Genomic DNA, 21,866 nt, shown 5'->3' with positions numbered 1-21,866 from the left:
GACAGGAAAGGAGCCGTCAGCACTTTTCCCATTTAGTTCCATATGTATATGAGCCCACGATACTCAGGAGAAGAAAGCAGATTTGCCTAAATACAGTCAAAGCCAGGCTGTATATTCCTTCCGTTGCTGTTCAAGCCCCCAGTTGTCCTCTGATGGCTTTGAGCAGTGGTTCTCAATCTGGGGCAGTTTTGTGCCCCCCCCCACCCCCGGGGACATCTAGAAGTGTCTGGTGGCTTTTTCAGGGAGCTGTTACTGGTGTCTGGGAGTAGAGGCCAGGAAGCTCTTAAACATCTCACTGTGCACTTGATCCTGATATCAAGAGTCATGGACTTTACGGACGGAGCCAGCCAGGTGCCCCCAGATGTCTCATTTTTTGCAGGCCACTGGTACCTCAGATATCCTTCCCATGCACTGTGCTAGACTCCGGTATGGACAACGGGTTTGTATTTGTAGAGTAGTGTCATACCTATACCAAGAGCATCTACGATACCTTGGAAGATATGCCTTGGGCAACAAGATGCCCAAATAAAGCACAGAGCACTTGCTGTGATACAGAAAGGAGGCTAAATAACTAAGTGCAGTGTTTTGCAAGCATCTTGATCTGAAGGTCATTACCGATATGTCTTAAAGGAGGTATACTCAGAAGATGTCTTGTTGGAATGAGATACACTTCTGAATCCATTTTGTGTGCCAACAATCTTTAATCACAGAGCAACACTAGCGGTAACACAATAACATAAGAAAATGAACAATATTCTAAAAAAATCAAACCCACAGTTCCCAAACTCAAGTCTAGATAATTCATCTAGGAAAACATAACAATTGTTAAGTGCCCACCACAGACTTAGGCCCCATCTCTAAGTAACGATATAAATTTGTTCTTTCAGTTACAAAATTCAAACCAATTCTTTAGATACATTCTGTCTTGGTTCTTTTGCATTTCACTGCTTAGCCACAAATCCAAAGCCCAACTTGTGGTAGGGAATTAAATAGAACCAGAATAAACAAGCCAATTTAAGGAAACCTTAGAGGGTAAAAATATTATAATTGGAAGCAAGCCTGCCACGGTTGGAGCTGTTGCTGTCAGTTTGGGGGAAAACTCTCCTTAGGTATCCGCGGAATGCTGTCAGCCGCTGTCCTCAAAGCTGCCACTATTCGGGCAAGAATGAAAATGCATCGGGCTCATGGGATCAGACACGTAGCCTGCAACGGAATAGAAGTTCAGCTGTTACTTACCGGCTTGTGGCCCGTCTTGCCATTTTTTCCCTAACCAGCCTCACCCAGTGCACCACACAGCTGCCAGGCAGCTTCTCCCGGCTCCTGGGCTCAGGGTCTGGGCAGGAGTTGGTGGCAAGCAGTTGTAAAACAAAGGCAAAATTTAAAATGCAAACAGAGAGCTGAGACCAGGGGAACCCAAAAGAGGGGTGTGTGATGGGGACCCAAGCTGGCCACGTCTGGAGTCAAGAAGGGGGTCAGTTCAAGAAGGTGGCGTATTGCTACGGCTGGAAGCCTGGGCTTCTGTGTCAGGCAAATCTGGCTTTGAACCCTGGCTCCATGACTTACGGGTTCTGTGGTTTTTGTCCACTTAACCTTTGTAGGCCTCAGTGTCTTCATTTGTAAATAGGACATTAATTCATAAGGTTGGTAGCATAGACGAGACCCTCCCTACAGTATGTGACACCGTGAGTGTTGGGCAAATGGCGGTGATAAAAAGAAGGTAGAGCTAAGTACAGGGCAGAAGGAAAGAGCCACTCTCTACAGCAGGTTGCCTTTGGTTAGGTTTGATTTTGTTTTTCCTTCCTGAGTGCCTGGTTTTTAAGTGGACCTCAAAGTGTAGGCCCAAATACCAGTGGTATTTGATGCTCATTGAAGTGCGGGCCCCTGCTGTGTCCAGAGAACGCAACCTGTGGCTCAGGACCAGGCCGCTGCCCGGAGAGGACACAGGACTTGGACCAGGCCGCTGCCCGGAGAGGACACAGGACTTGGACCAGGCCGCAGCCCGGAGAGGACACAGGACTTGGACCAGGCCGCTGCCCGGAGAGGACACAGGACTTATGTCGGGAAGCCGTTCCTTTTCCACGGCAAGTAAGGAAGCCGCTCGTTCATTGCTTCTGTGAAAACGGGCACATTTGTCAACAGCTAATGCTGCTTCTGCTCCCCTTTGATAGCTGAGTTTTCAGAACCGACTCAGCCATCTACATTTTTGTCAAGGCATCTAGCAAATATGCAGTTGGATAGGTTTATTTATTTTCATAGCAAGGCGCTCTGGCTAATCTGTTAGGCAGCACACACACTCTCCCGAACGGACATGCAGGGGGCTGCAGCTGACGTGTCCTCCTCTAGCTCCCTCCAGTGGGGGGGCTGGCCCGGGTCAGAGAGGAGGAGGAGGGTGTGTGTGTGAGTGTGTGTGTGTGTGTGTTTGTGTGTGTGTGTATGTGTGTGGTGGGGGAGCTGAGAAGAGAGGAGGCAGGGTCAGGATACACATCACTGAATCCTGATTTTGGGTGGACTTACATAAAATCTCCATCCTAAAGCAAAATATTTCCTCTTGTCCAGCCTGAAACTGCACCTTCATTCCAGGCACAGATAGACGTTTTGATAAACTCGTGATCCTTTTATCATCAGCTTTCTCCTGTGCCATATGCGGTGTTACCTGCGTGTGAGGCTATGGCACGCCCCTTCCCCTTGCAGGGGAAATCTCACTGGGGGTGCTTGTTCCTCAGTGTGGGGCGGCTCTTTCCGGGATGGGTGGCGGAGTCAGCGGGGCGTGGGTGCTGACTTTTTTATGGATGCGTCATTGCCAGAGTTGGATGACAGGTACTTGGGGGGCTGTTCCGCCGAAGAGGGACCCGAGTGAAATTTGACCGCAGGCTATAGGAAAAGACTGAACCACGTCTGCACGTATTGTTGCTTGAGGGTGAAAAGCCTCAAGTACAGAGAGAATTGCTCTGTGTGTAATCTTATCTTCATTCTCTAGCCCTGCTCTTTGGGGGCAGAGAGAAAAAAACAGTTCCTGAAGTAGCTGTTTTACCGCAACTAGCTTATGCGATGAAAATGGGGGGCAATTAAAGGTTCTTTCTTGTACAGCAGGATGTTCCTAGGGGGAGACAGTAAATCTGTCTCCTTTGTTGGGGCTCTTGCTCCATCCAAATACCCTAATGTTTTCTTCCACGCCGGTACACACATGCGGGGGAAAACCCGGCTTCTGCATTTCTGCATCTCTTCTGTCTTCTCCATCTTGAGGAATTCTGCTCAACGTCTTACTCCTTTAAGAAACAGATCGTTAATGAAATGCTTCGTCTTGAAATGTTTCCTCCACCATGAAAGGGAAGACTTCTGGTCAAAGCACGCATTTCAAAGGGTGCCCTATATTTTGTGGTTGTGTGGTCAGATCTGTGAAGGTTTGAAAAAACGATATTATCTCTATGAAAAATGTGATGATGTGACACTTAGAGCACATTTTCCCCTGTTACTAGACTGGCCAATTATGTTGTAAAGCTGACGATAAAAGCACTCGGCTACATTCTGGACACGTCCCGGGAGTCAGAGCACAAAGTTTCCTCTCTTTAATGTTCCCAAGTAGTTTGTCTGCATCTATCCAGAACAATTTTTTTTTTCCCTTCATTTTGTAAAGGCTTTCTTATGCCTTAGGTAATAATACTCAGCAAACAAGGTGCATTGGTGAGGATCCCAAAGCTGAGGGCTTCCTGGGTCTATGGCCATCTGAATCAGAGAACCGGGAACACATCATCCAATTTATTCTTCCCCAAACCCAGTTCTTGTAATAAAACTGATCTCTTTAACTGACGTACATTTTTTTCAGTCCTCCATATTGTCAAGGAAAGTTCCCATGAATAAATGAGCCCATTGTGCTAAAATTCCAATTAAATATAGAGCCTCTCAGGCTTAGAGGTTGGAAAAAGGACATTACAGGCCTCGCACATTAATATGGCAGCTGGTGAGGAGGGCGATTACCCATCCTCTGGCTTCCAGGGGCTGCAGAGAGCTGCGTTAACTATTTCAAAGAGTTAATTCCTTCTAAAGTATTAATTCCTTCTAAAGTAATCCTGTGCAAAATGGATACCATCAATGATAACTTCACCTCCTCTCTAGATTTGGAGGAGATGGCTGGGTTTACCTTTTACCCTTGGGTACTTTCTAAACGGGCAGAGCTCCCAGCATATGATGGGATTGTGGAGACTCCTGTCTTGTTTTTCTCCTCCAGACCTACCAGCCATGTGGGGCTTAGAGGCAGGGAGCTCAGTAAGGTGGCAGCTAAGTTTTGGAATATCACAAGACGCCGGCGACTGTTTTCATGAGGAGAGTTTTATCTTCTTCCACGTGGACTCATACTGATATACATATACAAATACACACTTAATGCACACACATCACTAAACTCAAAGATGAATGCAGAGTTATATAAGACAAGATCAAAGTTTGTACTTTTGCAATATAGTATCTGTAAATCATCTGTCATTTCTTATTATTATATAAAACAAAATCTTTTCTTGTTATCAAAATCTTTATCTTGTTATCACCTTCTCAGGGGCAGGTCCCTTAATCGATCTGAATAATCTATAGGCTTACCATATTTGTCAACGGGGGAGAACTGGAGACCTCTCTTCATCTCCTCCAAAGACAGACCTTGAGAGGAACACTGTCCAGCACTAGAAAATTCCAAGAGACATGTGTTTTCATACTATGAAAACCATGGTGATGGTTTGCTAATAACATTTTTATAAAACACAATTTATTCACTCAGCATAGATCCCAGAAAACTGACAAAATGATACAAAGGTTTTTTGTTGTTGTTGTTGTTTTTAAGATTTTATTTATTTATTTGACAGAGAGAGAGATCACAAGTAGGCAGAGAGGCAGGCAGAGACAGAGGGGGAAGCAGGCTCCCTGCTGAGCAGAGAGCCCAATGTGGGACTCGATTCCAGGACCCTGAGATTATGACCTGAGCCGAAGGCAGAGACTTAACTCACTGAGCCACCCAGGCACCTTTGGGGTTTGCTATATGCCCAGGCACCCCCAAAGGTTTGTTTTGTTTTGTCTTAAAGATTTTATTTATTTGAGAGAGAGAGAGATCACAAGTAGGCAGAGGCAAGGAGAGAGGGGGGGAGAAGCAGGCTCCCTGCTGAGCACAGAGCCTGATGCAGGGCTTGATCCCAAGACCCTGAGACCGTGACCTGAGCCTAAGGCAGAGGCTTAACTCAGTGAGTCACACAGGTGCCCCTCCAAAGGTGTTTTGTTTTATTTTTTTTTCCCAAAGGTGTTTTTAATGCTACAAGTGACTAGTTGGGAGAGAGTTCAGAGTTATTTAGAGTAAGTCAGATCTGGGTGTGAGTCCTGCCTCTTCCAGGGAGGCTACAAAGGGCATACCACCTATTCTCAGCCTCAGTGTATTCATCTGTAAAATGGGAAAAATACATAAATAATTTCAGTTTGTTTTGATGATTAAATTTAATACAAAGGAGTGTTGATTCTAAAACCTGAATTCATATCATTGTAAGCCTTACTCAAAAGGAACCAATCACCAGAACATTATTATCTTAGTAATAATCAATATCAAGAAACCAATGGCAAGAGATATTGTTATTATTATATTGCTGTTGTTAAAATGGTAACTATAAGAGAGAGTGATGATAATATTTATTTCATGATTCCTTGTAGTAAGCATTTACCTCTCTCATCTCACTTGATTCTTATCACTATCAAATCATTTCTGCCATTTTACAGGTGAGAAAACTGAGGCTGGAGCCATTAAGTAACTTGTCACTCAGGTTTGGTAATTGGCTCATCTAAGGGTGGAACCCAAGGCTTTTAGATTCCAAAGCCTGCATGCTTATCTACTATTCAAATAGGAATTTCTTCCTGGTTCCTGGCCCTAATTAGTCCTTCTCTTCCTCCAACTTCTGCTCTTTTATCATACTGGTTAATGGGGTTGCTTCCTTTTTAGCTCTTCAGACTCAAAACCTGAAGCCAAGGAAACCTTCACCCTCACAGTGAATCATACCTGTCAGTGAATTATATACCTGTGGTGTCTCTTATGTTCACGTCAGTTTATACAACCATAAGATGGGAATCATAACAAAACTTGACTTATAAGGTTAATCATGAGAACTAAAGAAATAATAAGTTTAAAATACTTTGAAAAGTGCTAGAATTTAAGAAACAATACATGTTACCTACTTTTAGTATTTAGAAAGGTCCAACTCGAAGGCAACATTTCCTCAGTCTTCTTGGAAATCCCATCCAGGATTTCATACCCTCTAGTACTTCTATTTATGCCACAGTGCTTATCAGAATCTGCCTTGGTGTAGCACCATCTGTATTTGTATGCTAGTGAACCCCACTGAACAGAATATTCCTGGAGGTCAGAGGTCCTGCCTGACATCGTTGGCTCTCCCACAGTGCTTAGCTGGTACTTTGTAAATAATTAAAATAATTAAAGTGTATAAAATAAAGTTATTAACAAAATGTTTGTTTGAAGAAGTTAGATTTTTCTAAACTCTAATATAAATGCACTCTGTTTAATTTACTTTGCCTTAAAATGACGACATGTTTGGCCTCACTTTCTTAAGAGATAAAGTGAAGTTCTTTTTTAGGGGAAGACAATGATTAAAAAGAAGAAAAAGTATTGACTTAAAGTGGGACATGGTATTAGCTGAATCAACATTAAGTGGCAAACTACACTCAGTTCTGGGCAATCAAATGTCATATGAGATATTTTTCAAAATAAAACAGACCTGCTGATACCCTAAAATTTACTACTAAAGCCTATTTAGCAATCTAGCTCCTTTTAAGAAAGGTACTGTCCATAGTAGTCTTGGCAACAACAAGATAATGGGGAATAAATATTTTATCATCAAAAAGGCTATCTGGTTTCCTAGGAATAAAAACCCATCCCCAAGCTGTCTTATTTATTCAGTTGCTGAATGCAATTCATGCCAGGGGACTTAACCTTCCTGACCAAGAAATACCACATGGGCTGGCTCTGGACACTGTTCTAGGATGACAGACAGATGGAGGCCAGGCACGCCCAGGTCAAACAAAGCAGGAGAAACCAGACCCTGATCAATGGAACTAGTTGTCCTCAACCCATGTGCACCCAGACTTCAGCAGGAGTTTCACAGAAGCCCAGAGTATAAGGGACACACTAGCAGGACCTGTGTTTGCTGAAGTTGTGGTCAGTGAAAATTGACGTGTCCAGTGATGTCGCTGTCCCAGGAAAGTAAGTGTGAACTAATGGCAGGTAAGAAAAACACTCAGTTTTGCAGTGTTTCAATATTACTAGTCAACTAGGTAGCCTTCTTTATGCTAAAAGGATGCTGTATGTCATATATAGGCATATATATGAATGATATAGAATATTATATGGGTAATTTCATGCATATGTTTAATGGGAATGTAGTGATGTTTTCTCCTTTAAAGAGAATAACAGAATCTTTATGTTAGTTTTGCACACAACCCCATTATATCGACATTTCTTATTTAAGTACTAAAAAAGGTTTCAGTCGTTTTAGGCTAAATAGTTCAAATTAGCTCTGTGATGTATATGTAAAGATAAACACAATCATTAGCCATTGTCTCTTACAAAGGCACACCAGAGGATGAATAATTTATCTAAAATGAAGAGCAGAACTAAAATTCAAAAAATATTTCCTGCTTTTCAATCCAAGCTTTGTGTGTATAGACTACCTAGTAGATGGTTAACTAAATAGGCCAATTCATACTCAACCCCAAAATGTGTGATCTGCATTTTTGTATGTGCATGCCAGACCGTGGTTTGTCAGCACAAGCTAGCATGTTTATAGTCAGTCACGTGGTCTGAGAATGGACTTACACACCATGAGCAAAGACAAGAACATTCTAAACTAGGAGGCTATGTTGGCTGAAAGGAATGCAGAGATAATGATGTTCATGACCAACACATTAAGCAAAAAGTATTATCCAAACCCAAGTCAATCAGTATATATATAAGATTACAGAAGAGCTATGAAAAGTGAGGAAAGTGCTAGATGATAGAATATATCCAAATATAGCTTCAATTCTTCAGAGCGGGAGGAAGGCAGAGTCTATAAACTAAACTAGTGGATTAACGTACATTCTAGGCTAAAATCCAGAAAAGAATATTAAAACAGAGTTTTTCTGTACACTTAAAAAAAAAAAGCACTGATTACTAGAAGCTACCATGGGCTTAGTAAGAAGAAAGAAAAAAAAAGACACGGTGTTAGATTTGCTTTATCTTTTTGTTGAGGATAAATTTAAAGGGGAACCCATACGCAAGAACATACATCTGGATTCCCGCAGATACTGGAGAGAGTTTCTCCTGATTGCTTGGAGGTAAGAAGGGGAGATCGGTGCCAAATGACAAGTGGTTAGATTGACTTGTCCCTGGTTGAATAAGTGAAGAACTGACACAGACTTCAGGTAGGTGGCATTCTCCATCTTCAGGGTAAAGGCTGAGCCCAAGACACTGGGAAGAGTTAAAAGACAATATCACATTTCCTAAAGGTAGAACTGCCCCCAAACAGATTGAGTTTTTCTAGAAGGGGACACTGTCACATCTCTGGAAGTTTTTGAGATATGGCCGAGGTACCTCATGGTTGTGGGGGCTACAGAGGGATCCAAATTCCTGGTCCCTCCATTTCTTATGTTCCATGGTTCTTTGGAAGGTCATGAGCCATGCAGACTTTGTGAAACTGGTTTTCATATGTTGGAAAGGCAGATGAGATTGCATTTCCCACTTAGGCAGAAGATTTTTATCTTCCTTATCTGAAGTGTCTGCCATTTGGCCAGGACCAAATGGCCGATTTCCACACACGTGCTGAGGCATACCTAGCTACTCATTACTGCTCCTACTCGAGGTGGTGTTTGCAGCGTTTTGTCTATAGACATTTCATTTCAAATAGTCACTGAACCCTGATATTTGCCGGAAGGAACCAGCTCTTTTCGTGGTCTAGTTCAAAGGAAGAACCACACTGCCATCTAAGATGAAGCAAATGGAAAGTGTGGAGAAATCGCTTTCACATAAACCCTTCATTAAGGATTTGAATGACAGGTTGTATAAGGCTGGTGCTAAACACCCCTGAGCTGCTTCACAGAAGTTTTTATAGAAGATAAATCTGTAGACTCTTCATATTGTAGTGCCTGAGAGGTGGAGAAAAACTCCAAATCACTCTGTCATCTCTTACTCCAGGAAGGTATATTGTGAAGCAAAGCCTGTGAGGAAGTAAGAAAAAGACGGTCTAAAGAGATCCAGGGAACTCGGGTGCCTTCTCTTTAGAGTGGTGCGAGTGGGCAGGACCGCAGCGAGTTCAACCGGCCCCATTCAGAGCCTCAAAAGCAGCCAAGACTGTGGCTTCCAAACTACAGTCTGCCAAATGCTTTTGGTATTGGAGCAATGGATCATGGTTTTGGCTGTGGGATTTCATGAATTCTCAGAATATCTGCTAGTGCCATGACTGCCTCTGACTGAATTACATTCCAAAGGAGACATCAGGTGGGCACCCAGTCCAAAGGAAACCATCTTTATGACATTCTTCCAAGTGTGGTTTTTGCAGAGCCGGGGACTTTGATTTGGTGAATTATAGCAAATGAATAGAGTCCACATGGCTTGAAAGCAAATTGAAACAACTAAATAAGAACAAAGAGACACGGAACAGTAAGTTCTACCATGATGACAGAATAATGATTTCCTAGGTTTGTAGAGGGCTTTGTGGTTGGCACATACTTTTATACTGATTAGCTTAGAGCATTTTTATCACCTCCCCATGAGGTATCTGGGAAGGCATTAACTTTACCTTCATCCTATACCAGGCTCCAAGTTTCAACAACCTGCAGTGACTCACAGAGCTAGCAAGAGGTAGAACCAGAACTTGAACAAAAGGTCTTCAGACTTCCAGCCCATGCTCTTTCTTGTTAAGCATGCTACATTTAATAGCAGCCCATGTCAAGCTGTTGGTCTGTTAGCATTTGGCGAGCTCCCCGAATTCATCATGGGTTACAGAGTTTTGGATTCTTGGCATACAAAGATGAACATGACATCTTTATTCCTCATAGAGAAATACCTTTCATCATCATAGGAAACCTATGATGCAAGAAAGCATCAGCTTTCTCGTGTCCTGCTTAGTTAAATCTTTTATTTTTTTTTATTTTTTATTTTTAAAGATTTTATTTATTTATTTGACAGAGAGAAGTCACAAGTAGGCAGAGAGGCAGGCGGAGAGAGAGGAGGAAGCAGGCTCCCTGCTGAGCAGAGAGCCCGATGTGGGACTCGATCCCAGGACCCTGAGATCATGACCTGAGCCGAAGGCAGCGGCTTAACCCACTGAGCCACCCAGGCGCCCCTAGTTAGATCTTTTAAAACATTTTTTACTTTCCCCTCTCCAACAATGGCTTACCTGTCCCTGTGCCAAAACTTGAGACACACACAATAAACTTGCTAAGGAGATGCTTCTGCCTCCCCACAACTGTCTGATCTTGTGCAAGGTTTTCTAAGCCGCATGCATGGATTCATCTTCCTGAACACTGCCCTGGCTATGTCGAACAGGAAACCATTAGGTTACTAGTGTGATTAAAGACTTCAGGCACAATTTTCTTCCATTCAAGTTGGTCCAATTAGTTTTTATGCAGCTAAAGATGCCCTCAGGCTACTGGTAACCTAGAAGATTTAGTCATTTGGACTTTGCAAAGCCAACACCATTTAAGACCTCACAGCTTTGCAAATATGCTTTGTGGTTTGTTAGGACTTTTTTTTTTTTTTTTTTTTTGGCCATCTGTCATAATCATGTTACTTATGAAAGAATATTAGTGAGGGGATCGATGGCATATGCACCTTTATCCCCTTCCTCAAGAGGAATGTACCCAAGTTAAAAGTCATTTCTTTCACTCAAAATGAAACACGTACAGGTAACATCTAACAAGAATTTCAATTCTTTGATGCTAATCTAAGGGACTAATGGAAAGAAAAGGTAGAGAAACAGCCTGCTGCGATCCCTAATAAAGGTGTTTACACAAGGAAAATAAATGCTTTGCCATAGAAAAGGCTGCTAGAGTCATCTGGCTGTTCCTTTTGGCATTTAGCTGAAAACAAATAGATCTATTTAAAACAGATCTGTCACAATGGATAAATGCCTTTCTATGCCTTGCAATGTCTATGTAGCCCACCTTTTCACTGGTCGAAAGAGAAAGACGACATTTCTGTTAGAAATGGGATCACCTTTGGCCTAACTTTGAAATAGTCCAGTCAGACTCTTATGAATAAGCATTTGTTAATTTATCAGCTAAGTTCAAAATATTTATTTATTCATGATTTCATCCTGGCTGTTTTCAGAATGTTATTTTGTCTTTGTCAATATTCCCTACTTGATAACGTCCTAAATTAAAACAAATTTATTGCTCCCATTACAGTGAATGGGCAATGGCCAAAGTATTTAATGGGGCCAGAGGTCAGTGCAAAATATCTCTTTCAGGAAAATCAAACCCATCAGCTTTCTTTCAGTGGCAAATGTCCCCAGGCTATAAAAGGCCTGAAAGACTTGGCAATGGGTCATGGCTCTGTTTGAGCCATTAGGCAAATATCCAAGGTCTCGGCTCCCCCATTTTTAAGGGAAAAAGCAATTAGGGAAAGAATTATGAATAAGGGAAAATGCAGCAAAAATTGAAACTGTGTGCTAGTTCCTTGATGGCTCATAAATTTTTAATGTGCTCAACAGTACCTAACAATATCACAGCCTCTCAGTTTACCTATATTTTTAGCAGGTATAAACGAGGAACTGTGTAATCCAGTAGGAGGGGCACTTCGCATGCCTTAACTGCTACAACTAAGGACCACCCTTTAAATACAGTAAAAACTCACTTACCCTTCACCTTCTGTACTTACTATTATCCAAAAAGAGGGAAAGTACTTGAAATTTTAGAACTAGAAGATCTTGGGAGCATGATGGTCATAAAGCTCACCTCTCGCTCTTCCATTTTCCCACCTCCCATTTTACCAAGAAGGAAGTCGAAGCTTTGTGAAGTGAAATGACTTATCCAAGTTCATATATCAGGGCTATTGTGAAGTCAAGAGATAACCTGAAATTCTATACTTCTAGTCTTCTTTGATAATTTTTATTCCTTTTTTTTTTTTTAAAGATTTTATTTATTTGACAGAGAGAGATCACAAGTAGGCAGAGAGGCAGGCAGAGAGAGAGAGGAGGAAGAAGGCTCTCTGCTCGGAGCCTGATGCAGGACTCGATCCCAGGACCCTGAGATCATGACCTGAGCCAAAGGCAGCAGCTTAACCCACTGAGCCACCCAGGCACCCTTTATTCCTATTTTTAAGGAGAAACGGGAAACAAAAATTTGTTGCCTACCTGCTAAGTGTCAAGGACTCTGCTAGATGCCTTGCGAATCTTACTGCATTTGCTCCATCTTACAACCCATTTTACATGTGTGGGAAAGGAGTCTAAGTCTGGTTCAGGATCACACAGCTGTAATTCCAACACAGACCAGGCAGCACATAAACAACCTGCTTTTCTTAACTCAGTTAGCTCTAGAAAAGATTCCAATTTTATTTTATTTTATTTTAAAGATTTTATTTATTTATTTGACAGAGATGACAAGAAGGCAGAGAGGCGGGCAGAGAGAAATAGATGGAAGCAGGCTCCCCACTGAGCAGAGAGCCCAATGGCAGGGCTCGATCCCAGGACCCTGGGATCATGCCCTGAGCCAAAGGCAGAGGCTTTAACCCACTGAGCCACCCAGGCGCCCCAAGATTCCAATTTTATACCTATTACTTTGTCTCTCTCCTTCTCTCCGTGGTTAATTATCAAGCCCAATGCCAGGTGCTGTGCTGAGTGCTAAGAACGCAGATATGAGTGTGATGGACATGGACTCTACCCTTTGGGGTAAACAGAAATATAGACATATACAGGTAAACTTCAGTGCCCGGGGACACAGTACATCCTGCACAGGGTACCCTCCCTTCACAGAGGAAATGCAGGACAAGCAAGGGTTCTCGAGGGGAGGGGACTTCTGGGATAGGTATAGGTTGGGGCATTTGCAAAGACCGAGGAAATCAAATGGCTAAAGTGAATATTTCATTTTGAAACAATCTCAAAATGAAGGAAGGTTGCAACAGTGGTACTTTAAAAAAAAAAAATCCTGAACTTTTTTTTTTTTTTTTTTAAAGATTTTATTTATTCATCAGAGAGAGAGAGAGTGAGAGTGAGCACAGGCAGACAGAGAGGCAGGCAGAGTCAGAGGGAGAAGCAGGCTCCCTGCTGAGCAAGGAGCCCAATGTGGGACTCGATCCCAGGACGCTGGGATCATGACCTGAGCCGAAGGCAGCCGCTTAACCAACTGAGCCACCCAGATTTTGAGAGTAAGTTGCCAATCTGATGCCTATCATTTCCCAAACACCTTAGTATGCTTCTAAAATAAAGACATTCTTCTATATAGCCTAACCTAATCTTCTGATTTCATCTACTCTCAGATGCCATTCAAGACTTGTGCATTGTCTCAATAATGTTCCTTCCAGCAAAAGGATCAGATTCAGAGTCACACACTGCATTTAGTTGTTCTGTTTCTTTGATTTCTTTCAACTGGAGACAGTTTCTCAGTCTTTGAGTTTCATGACCCTGAATATTTTTGAACAAGCCAGTTATTTTGCAGAATATCCTTGAGTTTGGTTTGTCTGAGGCTTACTAATGATTAAATTAAAATTATGCATTTTTGGTGAGAAGCATCACAAAAATGATGCTGTGTTCTCTTCATTGTAACCTGTCACATTGTCATTTGACCCATTATTGTGTTCTTTTTTTTTTTTAAAGATTTTATTTATTAATTTTACATAGAGAAATCACAAGTAGATGGAGAGGCAGCCAGAGAGAGAGAGAGATAGGGAAGCAGGCTCCCTGCTGAGCAGAGAGCCCGATGCGGGACTCGATCCCAGGACCCTGAGATCATGACCTGAGCCGAAGGCAGCGGCTTAACCCACTGAGCCACCCAGGTGCCCCGACCCATTATTGTGTTCTTAATTTTCATTACTTGGTTAAGGTGGTGTCTGAGAGAACCCACTATTACAAAATGACTCTTTTCGTAATTAATAAGTATTTTGTGGGGAGTTACTTTGAGACTATATAAATATTCCATATCTCAACCAAATTTCAATATCTTCACTTGTTTATATCAGTATGGATTTAAAGTTACTATTTTATTCAATGGATTATAATGTTACTGTCATTATTTTGCTGCTTAAATTATCTTATAGTTGGCAAGCAGGAGCCTCTTAAAGCTGTCCTTTGATATAGACTCATCTTTGAGTATCGTTTTACTTTCTGGCACCAGACGTTCCGGGCTTACTTTGTGCCTTCCTTGTCCCAGCCTTGAAATCTGTCGTTTTTCCGAAGTACCCTTTTCCCTTTTTGTGGAGAACAGTATTTAGAAATCAAGATCTGGGTGCTTGGTGTGTTCCTTGTTGAAGTGTTGCTGCTCCCAGACCCTCTCACTGAGCAGGTAGAGGTGAAGAACATGCGTGTATATACATCCTTGGGTAAATACATTGAGACCTCTCCCGCCACCCTCAAATCATACATTCACACCTTTCTCTCCAATCCAATCTAACATTACAGTGTCCGTTCAGACAGTGAGAAACCTGGTCCCCATTATCATTAATATATTTACTTGTTTGATCATTGCTCCCAAATGTACAAATCTCTGGGTGCTGTCATACCCCCACCCCTCAACACATATCTGGACATCTTCCTTTACCCCACATGGGTTCCACTGTTGCTTCCGTGTGGCTGCTTCCCTTCCCATCTTGGGTTCTGACACCCCCCTCTGGGCTATTTCCCCCAGGTCTGCCCCAAGCTGGAGCTTCCTCTCTTACCTTGGGCTCCAGTACTCAGCACAGAGCTGTGCCCCGTGTGATGCCCTCCTTACACTCTTACCCCCTTCACCACGCTCATCTCCAGCTCCCCCACACCAGGCCCCTTCTTGTAACTGACACCCTTCTCAGTCTGCACAGAACCACTGCGGTCATCACCTCCTGCACGGACATTCTTCCCATTGTGTATGGGATCTGACACTTCACGTGGGGTCACTGCTTCACTGACACGTCTCACGGATGTCCTCCTTCCTATCAGATTCTGACCTCCCGTATCAGGTTTCTCCCCCTAGGGATGCCTTCCTCACAATACCTGGGCTCTATTGTCTTGGCTGGGTAGACCAAAACCCTCGTGGAAAACCTTCCTTCCTCCCGCTCTAGCTCTGACACCTCAGGCCAGGCAGCTGTCACCCACCCCTGTCATCACCCACATAGATATTCTCTGTACCCTACTTGGATTCAGACATCCTGTTCCACATCTCATGAAGACGTCAACCTTGCTCAGCCCTATCTAATGGCTTTTGTAAGAAAGGGGAAGGGAAGAGGAGTAACCAGGATGAACTTTTAAACATATTCATCAGATTATGTCATGTTCCTATTCAAAATCCCTCAGGGACTACCCAACACATGCAGAACAACATTCTCATGCCCTGTTCTGGCTGATGAAGCCTTCGTGGTTTGGCGTCAGCCCTCGGTGGACTTCACTCCGTAACACGCCCGCCTGCCTCCTGTGCTGTATCTACAACAGAGGACTTCGATTTCTCCTCTTTTTCCTGTCTGATGAACTCTGCAGTTGCTTTTTCCCCCTGCTGCATGCTGCTCCCCAGACCCTTCCTTGTTTTCATCATTCTAACCAGCCCATCTAAACTAGCCTTCCAGTCACTCTGACTCTGTATCTTATTAACCTGTTCTAACTGCCTGCATAGTACTTACCACCATCTCATTTTCTTGAGTATTTGTTCATTGTTTGTCACCTGTGTAGCCAGATGTAGTACTCTGCCTTGACCTATTTGGGTAGTCACCTTTAGAATTTTCTATACCTGCCTATGGTTTCCTGTGTCTGTCCTTAAAAGTGGGGATGCATAGCTAATTCTCCTTCCTGCCCACCTTAATGAGCCTCCACCAGGGAGGAACAAGAGTTGGTGGATAAATCCTCCATCATCCTTGCTCTTTGTTGGGAAAATTCTGAGCCATGGCCTATACCCTCAGAGGACACAACATGAAATGAAGCCTTAGTTGCTCATGGCAGTGACTTTCTCATTAACGTACCCCCTTATTTACTTTTCTTTCCTTCACTGTGCTTCAGATCACATCTCAGGTGGGGGGTGCGGGGGGGGGCGGGGAATTCACGCAAATCCTTGTCTCATGGTCTTTTTTTTGGAGGAGCCCAAATTAAGATGGCCTGCCTCTTCCAGCTGGAGGACAAGTTTCATGACCACAGGGACTGGTTTGTCTCATGTACTACTGTGTCTCGATCCCCAGTGCCTTAAACTAATTGTCATGAACTAGGTATCCAATAAATATGTATTAAATGAATGAATGGTGATTCCTCCCCTGTAATTATACTCGAGCTTATTTTTATCAGCTCCTGCCATTTCTTCAAGCACTGCCCAAGATGAGCCGCATCCCCCTGTTACATGCATTGGAACAGTGACCTCTGCAGAAGGCTCCTTACTCCTCTTTCTTGTCCAGCCTATTCCACCCTCCATGTCTTTGCCAGAGAAATCTGTGAGTGATTCTTTGTTAGGGTATCCTCATACATTCAGTGGTTTTCGGTAGTCTTACGGATACGCAAATGAAACGAAACACCATGGAGAGTCTCTCTTCAAACTTCTGGCTTCTGGGATAGAGGTGAGGGCCATATGGAAAAGAGGCAGGAACCACAGTGGCCTCAGTGCTTGCTCGAGGCACTGGCTCTCGCCATCGGCAGAACCTGCCTCACAGTGCATATTCATCTGACCAGCAAGTGGACTGGGGATACTGCTTTATGAATCTTTGTGTCCTCTGGGATTGACCAGGGTAAGTAAACGAGCTGACTTCTTGAAGGTAGCCTTATTATTTTTCCATTGGAAAGATACGTTTCCAATGTATTCAGTTTCAGAGCTACGTGACTTGAAAAAAATTTGGATTTTTTAAGTTGCTAGAACAAGGGTCAGATACATTTTCCTGTAAAGGGGAAGATAGTAAATATTTCAGAATTTGCAGATCATAGGGTCTCTGTTGCAACTGTTCAACTCTGCTATTGCAGAACAAAAGCAGATATAGACAATATGTAAACAAATGAGTGTGGCTATGTTCAGCAAAACTTTACAAAAACAGGCAGAGAGTTAGATTTGGTCCGTGGGGCATAGTTTATCAATGCATCCATCGGAGCAACACATCAACCCTGTATGTGATGCTTCTCTAAGCCGTCTTCCACCTTTGGGCCAAACCGTGCGATCCCAATGAGGTAGGATCTCGGCTCATCTTTCATTTTAGTAGTTCCTCTTAGAAGAGGAATAATCAAGATGGAAATAGATGTGCTAATGGCAAAACAGAAAAGAAATAGAGTATACATTCATTCCATGTTTACCATATATCAGATTTGTACAAATCCCATTCTCATTTAACGCTCACTGCAACATTATGAAGGAGGGGATATTCTTATTTTCATCCTGTAGGTAAGACGCGTGAGACTTGGAGAGCTCAACTAACTTGCCTCAGGTCACACAGCTTATAAGTAGTCGAACTTGAATTTGAACTCGGGCCCGTCGGAGCCCAAGCTTTTAACCACTATTTTATAATAATGGCCCCTGGGTGGCTACATAAGTAGAAATTACAAAACCAATTTTATTGACGGAAGATAAAAGTGGCAAGTAGAGAGGTGCCTACAGAGCAGTACATATTCGTTTCCCCTTTTGGATTGAGAAAAGTTCAAAGGCCATCTCTGTTGATTGAACATCTCCAGGCTCTGTTCTATGGATTCAGATCCCTGCAAGAAATTCCATGTTCCTTTGTTCTTTATGACAGGCCAGTCTGAATGGAAAGATTTGAAAACTCCCTTAACTCTTTGAACATGTAGAACATTGATCTTCACAAACCATTTGAAACACCCTAAGGAGGTTACAAAATTACAAGCAAATTTTTTTTTTTTTTTTGATTTTTGTTTTAAGTGAATGTATACTAAACCTCTGGGACCTTTGCCTCATCATATAACACCAAAGGTTTCCCTGCCTCCTCTGTGTATTCTTTGCTGTCAGACCCTGAATAACAAAATGGTATTATGTTGCTAGGGTGCCTTGTTCTTATTGAAAAGCTCTTCTCCTGCCAGTAACGCGGGGGCCCTTACCTTACTCTGGTGTGATGTGCTGTGAAGCTTCTTTGAATCCTGGGGCAACCCAGGGTTTGACATTTCCTGCTGAGCCCACCACTGCTCCTGCCTTCTGTTTTGGCAGGAACACCACTGTGGCTTCTCTAAGCAGTGTCCTGTGACTGACTGCATAGCTAGACCTCCAGGGTTAGTTTTATGTTGGTATTTAGGAAGCCTTGATACGGGGCACTCCAGAGCACCCACTTTCGGAATGAGAGCCGTGTTCTGTTCGTTACCTCTGTGGCCCTGGCATCTGGGGCCTGGTGCAGAGTATGCTCTCCACAATATTTAATACATGAATCTAATGGACCTGAACTCCTGGTCATGTCCCTGGCCTCCTGTCTCAGCCCCAGTGCTCTAGGCAGGCTGAGTGGTCAGGAGCCCAAGGTTTCTAGTTCTGGCACCACCACTGCCAAGCTGTGGCTTGTGACCAAGTTACGTAACCCTCCCCCATGCCTTGCTTTCACTCCTGCTCCCCAGCGCTTGGGTAGCTGCCCTCCCTAGTATGGGCTCCATTAAATTGATCATCGGTGCTTTTCCCCCACTTATCGGTCTTCCCCAGTGCCCAACCCACAGCCTAAGCTAAGTAATAATTACTTAGTAATTAAGTAAAATAAGTAATAAGCTACGTAATAATTATTATGGAATTGAATGAGAGGAAAGTAAGTTTAAAAGAAGGAAGGAATTGACTACCACTCCTCTCAGTGCCATCAAGTACACTGGGCAGGGTGTTCCTTTTAAAAAGCGGCGTGATCACGTGACTTCTCTGCTCAGACCCCTGTGGAGGCAGGTGTCTCAGTCTCAGGAAACGCCCAAGTCCTCCCAATGGCCTGTGCCTCCTTCATGATCTGGCCGCCTGCCCTTCACTACTTTGTCTCCTATTACTCTTCCCTAGGGTTGTTTTGCTCCTTTTGGTCTCCTGGCTGCTCTTGGAATTCACAGATTGGATTTCACCTCAGGGAATTTGCACTTACTGTTCCCACAAGCTGAAATGCTCTTCTCTAGAGGCCTATGGTTTTCAAATTCACTCTGTTCACATCTTTGCTCACATGTTATCTTCTGGCTGAGATCTTCCCTGATCTTTCTGTTGAAAATTGCAAATTACGGGGTACCTGGATGGCTCAGTGGGTTAAAGCCTCTGCCTTCCGCTCAGATCATGATTTCAGGTCCTGGGATAGAGCCCCACATCAGGCTCTCTGCTCAGCGGGGAGCCTGCTTCCCCCTCTCTCTCTGACTGCCTCTCTGCCTACTTGTGATCTCTGTCTCTGTCAAATAAAGAAATAAAATCTTTAAAAAAATAAAAAATTAAAAAAAGAAAAGTGCAAATCACACCTCTTTCTGTGCTCCCTGTCCGTCACCCCTGCTTTACTATATTTCATAATTTTCTTTAAAAAAAAACAGTCACCCTCCTTCCTCACTAGAATAAAAGCTCCATGAGGGAAGGGATTGTTTTGTCTGTTTTATTTGATGCTGTATTGCAGAACCTAGAAGTGTAGGTTCTGAATAAATATTTGCTAAATGAATGAATGAGTTAAAGAATGTCTACAGCCCTCAGAAGTGAGAAAAATAGAAAATCGCTTACGAAGTTTCTTTCTGGAAACATTTATGTGGCTTTTTGCTGATGTATTTTCTGGTACAATTTTTAAATAGGAGAGGGTTTGGGGAGTCCCTGCAGTCAGTCACCAGCTGGCCCTACTTCAGGTCTGGCCACAGCCAATGGCACTAGGCAGCAGCCCTGGGGTCCACATAGTACCAGGTGCAGGGAGCCTGCAACATACCCCGCCCTCCTGGAAGGGCCAAACCTGTCTACTCTAGGCAGGCCCACAGAGGCACCTCTCTGCAGATTTCCAAAACCAGAATGGGGCACAGATCGGGCTACTAAAATACTTAACAGGCTCCTCTGAATACTTCCAAATACTATCTGGTATCAATTATCACACTGTGTGCTTTCAAGACTTTTCACAGAGAAGAATTCACTGGAGATTTTGTGGGCACTGCAGAAAAAAAAAAAAAAATACTCAACTGTGTTTGTGGCTGGCCATAATATGGCTGTGGCCAAATGCCAAAGTTTGCAAAAGCACTTCTCTAGTGAAAGCAGGAGCTCCACATTTACCTGTGCTTGGGAGAATTGCCTCCTTCTCTTAGATACACAACCCAGGGAACAGCAAAACACAAACATCACACTCACAATTCTGAGATACGTGACTTTTAACAAAGCCAGATGTTTCACAGAAGGATCAATTAGGATAATGTTTCTAAAAGCACTTTTTTAAAATCAAAAGTGTTAGAACATCTATTTCACCTGTGTTTAAAATCTCATTTAACCTTTGTGGCAATCACGAGGGACGGATATTATTATTGACACCGTCATTACTTTTTGTGAAGACACTAAAGAGCAGAAGGCTCAGCTCCTTTGCCTGAGGTGAGTAACGGGGCCAGTAACAGGGAGGAGAAGACTCGGGACACACATGCAATGCTTCACAGCGTTGACACAGGACAGGAAGTCCTGCGATCTGCTGGAGGGAAGTGAATGTGTGGGCTTCTTGCCTCTCATTAGTAATTTGGATTTTTCAATTCCGAGTGGACATTTGGGCTCGGTGTTAGAAATTTGGGCCTCTGTCGTGAGCCTGTTGATGATTTGAATCATGCAAAACTGAGTTTTAGGTATTCACAGTCTCATCCTGAATTCTCTCTATGGGCAAATAGACAACGTTTCCACTAAAGTCAGGGGCTAAGGTAAAAAGACAGCAGATTTTGAACCTGAAGAAAACACCAATTTTAATCCACATTTGATTCCATAATAAATATTCCAACCAGAAAATGAATGTTATCCTGGGGTTGCTTCCTTGGGTACTATGTGTGCGCAAACACACGCACGCACACGCACACACACACACACACACTTTAAAGACTTAGCAAACAACTGCTTTACATTTTTGGAATATGTGGGGCAAAGTCAGACCCCCTCTTTTTCATGCTGTTTTTTAAAGATATATCCTCAGGAGTAAGTCTTCTATACCGTGTTGGGAGAATGAATCATGCAATGCCCACTACAAATATCCCCCAGGCACCACTCTGGAGGTGAACCCTCTCCGTCTACCTCTTAATGGAAGATGCCCCACTGAAAGGAAACCGAGTCTGGGGAATGGTAATCCGAGCTGCCCCACGTTCCCATAGGAACGCTAGGCACACATTTCCTTTATTTACGGGCATGGTGCAGAGGATGCCTCCTTCGGATTCCGGCTCTTAGCAAGTGCAAGCAGCAGCTCCAAGCACAGAACTGCCCTAAATGCTTTTCTTTGAAGCCCCGGAGTCCACAGTCTACTATTTGTGTCTGGCCCTGATTCATTCACCTGCTATGTTCAGCTTCCAATAGAGCCCGAACCAGATTTAAAAAAAAAAAAAAAAAATCCCTGGCCAGTGAATCTCAGCATGAGAGAGTAGGAAAAGTGAGAAGGGTGAGAACTAAGGCAGATAGTCATTACTTCCTATGGTCTGTCTTTGGAAGGATATCGATATATCTCCTTCATCTGGATTTTTTGCTCTACCTGGATCCCAGCTACCTGTTTAGACAATTAACAACAGTTAGAGGCAGACCCACAAACACTCTCGGCTTCCGAGTGGTTATGATTCATA

The 21,866-nt window shown here is 43.2% G+C and overlaps 1 protein-coding gene across 1 annotated transcript in view; it reads right to left on the bottom strand.

Moving 5' to 3' along the window:
* Positions 1 to 677: 677 nt before the first annotated feature.
* LOC122900093 (serine/threonine-protein kinase TNNI3K) overlaps positions 678 to 21,866 on the bottom strand; it is a 349,591-nt gene continuing 328,402 nt past the window's right edge. Inside the window, exons 26-27 of the mRNA XM_044238472.1 lie at positions 4,591 to 4,670; positions 678 to 1,203 (exon numbers count right to left, since the gene is read on the bottom strand). Of these exons, the coding sequence (XP_044094407.1) occupies positions 1,127 to 1,203; positions 4,591 to 4,670 (157 nt within the window). The 3' untranslated portion in view covers positions 678 to 1,126. The remainder of the gene's footprint in view (positions 1,204 to 4,590; positions 4,671 to 21,866) is intronic.

Source organism: Neovison vison, chromosome 2, assembly GCF_020171115.1.
Source record: "Neovison vison isolate M4711 chromosome 2, ASM_NN_V1, whole genome shotgun sequence".
NCBI classification, from domain to species: Eukaryota; Metazoa; Chordata; class Mammalia; order Carnivora; family Mustelidae; genus Neogale; species Neogale vison.
This window is presented reverse-complemented; position numbering and strand designations above follow the sequence as displayed.